Below are 11,725 nucleotides of genomic sequence, written 5' to 3'. Positions count from 1 at the left end.
TTTGCTGTTAAATAGTTTTCTATGCTTAAAGACTGTTAGAATATGATCAAGTATTTTAATATGATACTAATAAAAGTACTGTACTATGCACAAACTTTTAGCTGTAGTTCAAACAATAAAAAAACCTTAAAAATTATCTATTATCCATAATTCATGTGTATTTTCTCTGAGTGGTTGAAAGTAAGCATGCAAAACATACTTTAAAAAGTTTTAAAAACATTCTTAGTTATGCTAGATCTAGTCCACAGCTGGTTCTTGACCACCATAACTTTAGACTATTAAAATTCTTATTTTGAAAAGGAAGATGGAGCAGAAGAGAAAAAGCAATAGGCTAGTGTAGAAAATATACTTTATAATCAAAAGTAGTAATGTTTATCTTTTCAATGGTCAAATGATAGCAGTTTAATCAAAGTTATGATTTTCTTGGTGTTTCTGTATCTAATCTTCTAACTTGAGACAAGACAACACAGTCCAAAGAATCTTTGCTTCCGTCTTCTTACTAATGGGTAAGGAGTCAAGTTTAGGAGGCTGCTATCATCTGTGATGGAAAAACTCACATTTTAATACAGCATGTACACATGCACACACACAAAAGACTTTATATTTATGTGTCCTAACAGCACCTACAAGATCAAGTAGTAGATCCTATTGTTCTAGGCACAGAGCAAATAATAAACTGATTTTTGTATATGAGTCTTAAAATGCTAATTATCAGGATCTCCATGATAATGCAATAGAAATTTTGGCAAGAATACCACCAGTTCAATGATGAAACCTAAAGGAAATTACACCTTCAGTACTGGGAGACCTAAGCCAAAATATTCCTGCATGGATGAATAATATTAGGGTCCCAAATAAAACCTAAAGATAAGTAGTTTGAGATCTTGAAGACATGCAAGTTTGAAAATGTTGATCCTAAGGTTAAATTCTGGCTTAATTTAAACATGAAAAAAAATATTATTGAGTGGTCATTTGTGCACATCAGTGAGAATTTCCATTTAAAACTCCAACATTGGAACAGCTTGGCACATCAAGACTAAAAGCACTTGTCTGGGAAAGTTAGCACAATATGCTCACCCTGTTTCTGGTTAGCTTTCTACTCTACCTTGTATATTAACTCCTTTTAAATTCATACAAAATTTATATATTATTGCCCATACTTATGTTAACTCATGCACTGTCAGCAAACTATCCCAAAAAATCTTTATAATTTACTTTGAATTTGAGCCATCTTCAGGCATGGTTTCAGGCTAAGAACTATGCCTCATTATGTTCCTATTCTTGTTACATCAGGGATCTAGTTTTGATTGTAGGCTCTAGACACTACTGTAATACAAATACTTAACTATAAGAACATAGGTAAGAGTTCTGAATTTCTTAGCATAGTAACTTTCCTGCTGTCACTTAAGAGAATTCCATACAAAAAAACCAGGTCTGTGAGCAGTCAATAACATTATGTAAAGCTTTTGTGGGCTTACAGTCTTAATTCCTTTCTGGCTGTCACTGAAATCAACAGCAAAACACTCATTTAACTGAAAGCAGGATCAGGTCTTGTAAAGATCAATTCATTCAATGGCATTCAGTCATCTCATAATCATTCTCTTAAACCATGCTTTGTTGTGTAAGCAACAACAAAATGTAAAAATTACAGTCCAGACCACTGGAAGAGGCTTCCTAGAGAGGTGGTTGATGCCCCATGCCTGTCAGTGTTTAAGAGGCATTTGGACAATGCCCTTAACAACATGCTTTAACTTTTGGTCAGCCCTGAAGTGGTCAGGCAGTTGGACTAGATGATCATTGTAGGTCCCTTCCAACTGAAATATTCTATTCTATTCTATATTAATTACCTATAATGTTGTTTGTTTGTTCTATTTACTTATACTGTTATCTAGGTTTAATTTATTAAAGGTCTTGGAATATTTAAAAAAAATTAAGTGCTGTATGAATAATGAGTATGACTGTCCATTCTTCAGGCATGTGTTGGGTTTGTGTAGCGAGGGAGGGGCTACAGGGGTGGCTCCTGTGAGAAGCTACTAGAAGCTTCCCTGGCTCCAACCCGGACCCACCTCTGGCCAAGGCTGAGCCAATCGGCAACGGTGGTAGCGCCTCTGTGATAGCATATTTAAGAAGGGGGAAAAAAAAAAAAATCCCCTGCAGCCCGTGGTGAGACGGCAGGCTGTCCCCCTGCAGCCCATGGAGGGTTAACGGTGGAACAAAGATTCCCCTGCAGCCCATGGAGGGTTAACGGTGGAGCAAAGATTCCCCTGCAGCCCTTGGAGGACCCCACGGTGGAGCAGGTGGCTGGGCCCAGAAAAGGCCGCGAGTCTGTGGTAAAGCCCACGCTGGAGCAGTTTACGGAGGACTGCAGTGCGTGGAAAGGACTTGAGTTGGAGAAACTCATGGAGGGCTGACCCCCGTGAGAGGGACACCACGCTGGAGCAGGGGAAGAGTGTGAGGAGTCCGCCCCCTGTGGAAGGAGCGGCAGAGACAATGTGGGATGAACTGACTGCAAGCCCCATTCCTGCCCCCCTGCGCCGCTGGGGGGAGGAGGTGGTAGAGGAATCGGGAGCAAAGCTGAGCCCGGGAAGTAAGGAGGGGCGGGGGGAAGGTGTGTTTTTAAGATATGGTTCTATTTATCATCATTCTACTCCGATTTAGTTGTTAACAAATTAAATTGGTTTATTTTTCCCCAAAATCGAGTCTGTTTTGCCTGTGACCATAAGTGGTGAGTGATTCCTCCCTGTCCTTGTCTCAACCCACGAGCTTTTTTTGTTGTATTTTCTCCTCCCCATCCCACCAGGGGGAGGAGTGAGCGAGCGGCCGCATGGTGCTTTGTTGCCGGCTGGGATTAAACCACGATAAGGCATCAATTCTCAGAGGTCATCTGTAAACTCAACATCACAGTTGTAGTCTGTGGGAGCAGCAAAAACACCGCTTATGATTCCCTGATCCTGGGGCATGTCTCAGAGCTTTTAAACTCTAGCTGACACGTTTCCCATCCTGCTGCACAGGTGATCAGCGATTTTTCTGGCAGCGTTGAAGGGCAGTGTAGACACCAGACAGCAGAGAAGAATTCTGTATGCCTTTGTCTCTGTTCTGAATTCAAGTTGGTATATGCTTTATTTGTCTTTTCTTTCCTTATTTCCACCATGCTGCTTTCTTCTAGGCTAGGCACAGACTTTGGCATTTTTCCAGTGTCTGTAATGGCACATCTGTATCATGTATCATAAGCAATTCCCTTTCTCCTTTCAAATAGTTTTCTATCAAGCCATCCTGCCATAAAATCTTACTTGTATAATGAATTCATCCATTCTATATTCATCTTTTACCATATTATGATGAATGTTAGACTGCTTAGTTACTTGGGACAAGATCTAGGACACGTTAGGCATACTTCATCAGCTGCCAGTATGCAAAGACTACACAGCATTTAAGAAATACACATTATCAAGAAGAAACAAAAAAGGAAAATTATTATCTTTTTAATGTTGTTCACATGAAGAAAGAGAGTCCCTGTAGATGTGGAGTATTTAAGACTGCTGGGCCACAAAATGAAGGCCCATTGCTAAATACATGTATAGGGTGGAGATCCTATCCCCTGTGCATTTGTATAGGGTGCCTCATAGCTGACTACTGGGAAAAGCAAGCTGTTAGTGTTGGAGATATGCGAGAAACAAAAACAAAGGATGCTACTTAGTTAACGAGGTGTGACCTTGAGAAGAGAAACAAGATGACACCATAAGTCAGCTGGGTAAAGAAATACCAAAAGATAAGCACAGGGGCAATCAAAGAGCTACTTGAACTGTGAGTGAACTCTCCTAATTAACATACTAGAAAACCCGCCCTCGGGTAGGGAGAGCCCCCTACCAACAGAAACCCCTTCCTCACAGAACATGCGCAGTAAAAAAGGAGGATGCTGCGACTTTAAGTGGAGATGAGACTTGCGAGAACCAATAGGAACGAGGGTAACTCAGCGAAACTGTAAAAGCACTGATAACTGTTGCTCGAAAGGTATAAAATGCTTTACCGTGTGTTAACCAGGTGTGCTAGCTTTGTGGAGTTACCACCTAGCACCCATCTCTGCGCAGACATGAAATAAACAAATATCTCGACTCTGTGTGTTAATCGGCTTTTTTGCACACCGGGTGAAAGAATCCTGATTTTTGGGACAACATTAGCAGTCTCAAGTCAAGTATCTCTTCTGCATAGGGTCAGTGTCATATCACAGAATCTACAAGCCTTGCGGGGGTAAAGCAAACTGCATCACTCAGCAGGATCCCTATCATAGTCTGTGCAATTTACACCTTCATCACCTTTGAAAAAGAAAGCCTCCTGACACAGGGAATTAGTTGTGCTGCTGCCTTCATGTCACCAGGAAAAGTCTATTATTTTATCTATAGATATCATATCTATAAACTTCCAGAATACCTCATGTGAAACTCAAGAGAACAAAGTTCACATTAAATTCTGGCTCCACTGAATCAGTAGGGAAGGGACTTCACATAGATTTTTCTTTTTGTAATTTCTACCAAAAAACCCGCTAGATTTTTCAGATCTAATGGAAGGTAAAACCTTTAATTATCTTAATTTTCCTTACATGAAGAAAATATAAAACCTACCTTGATTTTTCAGTGGTAAAGGCATAGTCTCCCTGAGTTTACTTAAAAGGTTTTTCATTTCTTTCATATCTCTGTGGAAACAAAAGTTGAAAGAGATACAATAGAACAGCAGTTGAAGACTGAATGGGGAATGGCTCACAGTATAGCTTTATATGCTGAAATAATGGAGCAATAAACCAAACTAAATAATACAAAAATCTCTTGGGCAAGCATTTGGTTCAAATACATGTATCAGAAGATGCATACCAAAATAAAGGGCAGTAGATTTAATAAGGGAGCACTTTTAAGCCAGTCTGATTTTAATTAGTAGCATCCAGTCCAAATTTATGATCTATTCTGGCCCTTGAGTATTAAATGAGTTGGTGGGCACAATGTGATCCTAGTGGCAAAATACACAATATGCCTTAAAATTAGCATAAGCCAGTACTAATGTTAACTTAATACCCCTTATCAGCATTTTGTAGCTTGTGCCATGAATATATTTCATTGTTTATAAGGAAATTATAATACACGTAGCTAATCCATGTCACGTAAGCTCCCTGCGCATTAAGTGAAAATTTTAGAAAAAGCGCTGTCACTCTCACCCCCTCTTAAGAGGACTTTGGCATGAAATTTGCTAAAAGGCAGAAGATGGAAAATATGATAAGAAAATATCATCTCACAAAGCAAGTTACATATGGATATGTTTTGAGAGAGGCCATAAGTTGCAAAAAGATTCCTGTTTTACAGATAGATGGCAGACCAGCAATTTTGTGTGCAGGCTTGTAATGTCTTAAGGCTTTCAGGATTTAAAAACAATGTGTTCTTGCCTCATTCATCTACATATAAAATGGTTCTTAGAAATGAAGCAGCATGACTTGCTTATTGCTCAGTTTTATTCTCTGAGTTACTCTCTCAGTAGAACAGAACTTTATTTTATATAAATAAACATGGTAACCATTAAAATCTCAGCAGCAACTTAATATACAAAGTCATCAAAACAGGTATTTTTTGCAAAGAAATGATGGCCATCAGGATTACTCCCTACTAAAGGGTCTCAGTTTTGTCTTTCAACTGCATAGTTAAGAGGGTAAGAGAAGTCCACTTTGACATACCTGTGGATGATGTTCCCCTCCCCTCCTAAGGCTTCCACATTCATAACTATGGGCGGGCAGAAACAACTGACATGAACTAGATTCTGTGCTTTTGATTTATGAATGCAGAACCGCAGGCCAGCAGATTTCAGGTACAAATTAATAACCACTTAAGATGAGACAAAAGCTGCCTCTTTTAGAGAACCTGGCCTGCTAGCACTATAATTTCCTACCCTTTGTTTTTGACAATTACCCTCTGGTAATTAGTCAAATTAAGGATGTCACTTCTCTCTGCCCTTCTTTTAGGAGTTGCTCTCAGATATGTTAAATGTAACAGAAATGTTAACAGGCTATTTAATTTACTAACACCTTTTATAGTAGCAATACTGGCTGCCTAATTGGAAAAGACTAAATAAACCCCAGACAGAAATTTGTTTTATTTAGGAATGAAGTTCTATACATACCTTTCAGTGTTTTCAATATCTGTAGAAACCTGCCATAAATGCTGTTGAATATCTGTTGGTGATGATGACGTGTCTTCTAAAATAGGTACTTCGGAACTCTCCTCCACTTTAGTATCTAGGATCTTGGGTGGGGCACAAGGCTCTTTTCCTTTAAAATATTTAAACAAAACATGTATCCCCATTATTTATTAATTAAAATGTATGCTCAGATTATATCATTGATGTTTTGAGCTTGATCTTGCACTAAGAACTGTTCAGAAAGAGAGCAGATCACACCAATCTGCTAATCAGAGTACTGCTATATGTTACTTCTACCAAACAAAACTAAGAGAAATCCCATGCAGGCATGTATGGAGCTTAGAATTTTACTTAGTATTATGAAGAGTTTCAGTTAAACTCCAGTGGCTCACATGTGACACAAAATAAGAGCCAGAGGACAAAAAAGAACAAAATAAATAGGGAACTAGAGCATACATTCTGAAAGCAACTTCAAAAACTTTGACATTAAAGAACATTGCAATCCATGTTTCCTAGTATTACTGCAATACTAAGGGAAAACAAAAGATAAAAATGTGCAGTTTTGTAATTGATGATTTTAAAAGCAATACATAGCTGCCACCATTCACAGCCCAATATGCATTATATTCTGAATTTCCATGCTTACACTTGCCTAATTTATGCTTACTATATGAAAATGAAATGCAGTGTCAGAATTGAGTGGGGACTTCGTGACAGATCTGCCAGGGCTTTTGTCAGGGAGAGAATGGGATAATGGATGTGGACCATGATAGTGGAACATGCAAGAGAGTTAAGTACTGGTGGGATTTTTTTGTATCCTTGCAAACCTCCTGTGGATTGTCAGATGGTACTCCTTTTCTGTAGTGGCAAGTACAGCCCTGGCACCAAGTACAGGATGGGACAAATTCTTTTTGTGAACATAATTTAAATGAGAATTTTCAAATTGGAGTGCATCCCAGACACGTTATTGAGAAATTAAAGTTTTTCCCCTCTTAGTTCTCTCACAAATGGAGTAAACAATTCTCAGAAAGAAACAAATAAAACCTTCTAAAAATAGAGAAAACAACATCAATGTTTAAACTAGTGATATGAGGAGTTGAGTAGGAAATGTCTTTTCATCTCACAATTTTTGCAATTTGATAAATTTTCACATCAGAACAAACCCAAGTACTTCCTGTAAGGTTTGACAAAGAACAGTAAGAACAAGAACAGCTAATAGAGTAGTGGTTATTTAGCCTATTTTTCTGGGACACTAGAGACTAAGGTTGCAGACCATGCTATATTTCTCTTCCACATCACAACTAATTATCCCAGCTATCAGGCTTATAACCTGTTGTGTTTTTTTTTAAACTAGAAATTCCTGGATCTTAAGAAATTCTTTTTGGGCAGGTTCTCTAAACTGTTGTATTCTGGTAAATTATTCCTTTGTTGAAAAAAAATATTTCTTAGCTACTTGTCTGAATGTCAAATAGACATTACTTATACTACAGAGGATATTTGCTTAATGTTTTCATTATCCTTTAAAGCCAGCAGGAAGCCCTTTTCCCTGCTTCCCCCCCACTAAGTCATCTAACTATGATTCTAAGAGATGGCATGACCCGACATAACAAGTTTATCATCTATAAAAGAATGATGTCCTGTGTCCTTTCTCTGCTGCTTACTTTGGCATCCACTGATAACTTCTGCTTAGCCAGATCCCTCTGTGAGCCACTTTAACCCATCAAATGATAGATTACCCCAACAAAAGGAAAAATAAAAGGTGAATAGTTTTCTGATGTTGCAGTGATTTAAGTCAGATCAGTAAAGAACCCAGCATGTTCCAGAGCAAGTGCCAGAGAAGGAGGTTGATCATATGGCCAGAAGCAGCGGAAGGGAGGAAGAAGTGAAGGCAAGATAAGGGGGGGAGATAGAGAAGGGATCAAGACCTTCCTGGTGGTAACAAGCTTTTATGCTGACTCAATTGCTTGTGGAACAGCAGCCTAAGCCTACTTCCCAGATTATATGTTTTACTGTGTATCACCCTGTAAGTATAACTCCTAAATTCTATCTAGTTGTTAACTGCAGCTTATGCTGTTATTTTAAGGTAGTTCATATTGTACAATTTTAATTGTTCATTTGCGTAAGCTTCATTATTCATTACTTTTCCCATTACAAGAAGCCCATAACACAATATGCTGTTACCAATATCTCACTTACCACTTCTTTGTAAAAGAGGGATACCCCAGGGAAACCATCTAATTTGCCACTGATATCACAAGGTGTTATTGCTGGAACTGGGTATTAGTTAATTCTCCCGTTATTATGAAGTGTTATGTTGGAACTCCGACCTGACCTTTGGTGACATGCTGTCAAGAACAACCCTGTCTATAGATGCATCCTTCAGGGATGTGAAAAGTGATTCAATGGAAACACTAAAATCTAATGGAGAATGGAGACTAACAGTAGACTATCGTGGCCTGAATGAAGTCACGCCACCGCTGAGTGCTGCCCTGCCAGACATGCTAGAACTTCAATATGAACTGCAGTCAAAGGCAGCCAAGTGGTACGCCACAAGTGATATTGCTAATGCATTTTTCTCAATCCCTTTGGCAGCAGAGTGCCGGCCACAGTTTGCTTTCACTTGGAGTGAAAGGCGTCCAGTGCACCTGGAATCGACTGCCCCAGGGGTGGAAACACAGCCCCACCATTTGCCATGGACTAATCCAGACTGCACTGGAAAAAGGTGAAGCTCCAGAACACCTGCAATACATTGATGACACCATCGTATGGGGCAACACAGCAGAAGAAGTTTTTGAGAAAGGGGAGAAAATAATCCAAATTCTTCTGAAAGCTGGTTTTGCCATAAAACAGAGTAAGGTGAAGGGACCTGCACAGGAGATCCAGTTTTTAGGAATAAAATGGCAAGACGGACGTCGTCACATCCCAATGGATGTGATCAACAAAATAGCAGCTATGTCCCCACCAACTAGTAAACAGGAAACGCAAGCTTTCTTAGGTGTTGTAGGTTTTTGGAGAATGCATATTCCAAATTAGAGTCTGATTGTAAGCCCTCTCTATCAAGTGACCCGGAAGAAGAACGACTTTAAATGGGGCCCTGTCGTGGTTTAACCCCAGTCAGCAACTCAGCACCACGCAGCCGTTTCCCCCTCCCCCTCCCAGTGGGGTGAGGAGGAGGAAAGGAAAGGAAAAAAAGTAAAACTCGTGTGTTGAGATAAGAACAGTTTAATAACTAAAGTAAAATATAATACTAACAATAGTAATAATGAAATATAATAATAATAGTAATGAAAAGGAATGCAACAAAAAAAAAAGGAAGGGGGGGAAGGAAAAAAAACAGTGATGCACAATGCAATTGCTCACCACCCGCTGACCGATGCCCAGTTAGTTCCCGAGCCACGATCTGCGCCTCCCGGCCAACTCCCCCCAGTTTATATACTGGGCATGACGTTCCATGGTATGGAATACCCCTTTGGCTAGTTCAGGTCAGCTGTCCTGGCTATGCTCCCTCCCAGCTTCTTGCACACCTGCTTGCTGGCAGAGCATGGGAAACTGAAAAGTCCTTGGCTTAAGATAAGCGCTACTTAGCAACAACTAAAACATCAGAGTGTTATCAACATCATTCTCACACTAAATCCAAAACACAGCACTGTACCAGCTACTAAGAAGAGAGTTAACTCTGTCCCAGCCGAAACCAGGACAGGCCCTGAGCAACAACAAGCCTTTGAAGAGATTAAACGGGAGATAGTTCATGCAGTAGCCCTTGGGCCAGTCTGGGCAGGACCAGATGTTAAAAATATGCTCTACACCGCAGCCAGGGAGAATGGCCCTACCTGGAGTCTCTGGCAGAAAGCACCAGGGGAGACCTGAGGTCGACCCCTAGGGTTTTGGAGTCGGGGATACAGAGGATCTGAGGCCCGTCTGGTGGGTTGTCCCTGGCTGGACGCCAGGTGTCCACCAAAGCTGCTCTATCACTCCCCTCCTCAGCTGGACATGGGGAGAGAAAATATAATGAAAAGCTCGTGGGTTGAGATAAGGACAGGGAGATCACTCAGCAATTACCGTCACAGGCAAAACAGACTCGACTTGGGGAAAAAAAATAATTTAATTTATTACCAGTCAAATCAGAGTAGGATAATGAGAAATAAAACCAAAGCCTAAAAACACCTTCCCCCCACCCCTCCCTTCTTCCCGTGCTTAACTTCACTCCCAAATTCTCTACCTCCTCCCCCCGAGCGGCGCAGCGGAACAGGGAATGGGGGTTGCAGTCAATTCATCACACATTGTCTCTGCTGCTCCTTCCTCCTCAGGGGTAAGACTCCTCACACTCTTCCTCTGCTCCAGCATGGGGTTCCTCCCACAGGAGACAGTTCTTCATGAACTGCTCCAGCATGGGTCCCTTCCATGGGGCGCAGTCCTTCAGGAACAGACTGCTCCAGCACGGGTCCCCCACGGGGTCACAAGCCCTGCCAGCAAACCTGCTCCAGCGTGGGCTCCTCTCTTCACGGGGCCACGGGTCCGCAGGTCCTGCCAGGAGCCTGCTCCAGCGCGGGCTTCCCACAGGGTCACAGCCTCCTTTGGGCGCATCCACCTGCTCCAGCGTGGGGTCCTCCACAGGCTGCAGGTGGATATCTGCTCCACCGTGGACCTCCATGGGCTGCAGGGGGACAGCCTGCCTCACCATGGTCTTCACCAGGGGCTGCAGGGGAATCCCTGCTCCAGTGCCTGGAGCACCTCCTCCCCCTCCTTCTTCCCTGACCTTGGTGTCTGCAGAGTTGTTTCTCTCACACATTCTCACTCCTCTCTCCTGCTGCAATTGCTGCTGTGCAGTAACCTTTTCCCCCTTCTTAAATATGTTATCACAGAGGCACTACCATCGTCGCTGATTGGCTTGGCCTTGGCCAGCAGCGGGTCCGTCTTGGAGCCGGCTGGCATTGGCTCTATCAGACATAGGGGAAGCTTCTAGCAGCTTCTCACAGAAGCCACCCCTGTAGCCTCCCCAGTACCAAAACCTTGCCACACAAACCCAATACAGCTCACTATACTCCAACTGAAAAGGAGATATTAGCAGCATATGAAGGAGTTCGAGCTGCCTCAGAAGTGGTTGGTACTGAAACACAGCTCCTGTTGGCACCCCGACTGCTGGTGCTGGGCTGGCTGTTCAAAGGGAAGGTCCCTTCTACACATCATGCAACTGATGCTACATGGAGTAAGTGGGTTGCACTGATCACACAACGAAGTCGAATAGGAAACCCCAGTCGCCCAGGAATTCTGGAAGTGATCACAGACTGGCCAGAAGGCAAAGATTTTGGAATATCGCCAGAGGAGGAGGTGACGCGTGCTGAAGATGCCCCACTGTATAATAAACTGCCAGAACATGAGAGGCAATATGCCCTGTTCACTGATGGGTCCTGTCGCATTGTAGGAAAGCATCGGAGGTGGAAGGCGGCTGTATGGAGTCCCGTACGACAAGTTGCAGAAACTGCAGAAGGAGAAGGTGAATCGAGTCAGTTTGCAGAGGTGAAAGCCATCCAGCTGGCTTTAGACATTGCTG

General features: G+C 41.9%; 1 protein-coding gene across 1 annotated transcript; it reads right to left on the bottom strand.

The window, feature by feature from the left end:
* Positions 1 to 446: 446 nt before the first annotated feature.
* On the bottom strand, positions 447 to 6,304 carry LOC127028592 (regulator of G-protein signaling 7-binding protein-like; the record flags this gene model as incomplete). Its single annotated transcript, XM_050914316.1, has 3 exons — positions 447 to 538; positions 4,620 to 4,690; positions 6,157 to 6,304. Coding segments are annotated over 3 exons (311 nt in total), but the record flags the coding sequence as incomplete, so codon positions are not given.
* Between the last annotated feature and the right edge of the window lie 5,421 nt (positions 6,305 to 11,725).

Source organism: Gymnogyps californianus, unplaced genomic scaffold, assembly GCF_018139145.2.
Source record: "Gymnogyps californianus isolate 813 unplaced genomic scaffold, ASM1813914v2 HiC_scaffold_35, whole genome shotgun sequence".
Classification (NCBI taxonomy): Eukaryota; Metazoa; Chordata; class Aves; order Accipitriformes; family Cathartidae; genus Gymnogyps; species Gymnogyps californianus.
This window is presented reverse-complemented; position numbering and strand designations above follow the sequence as displayed.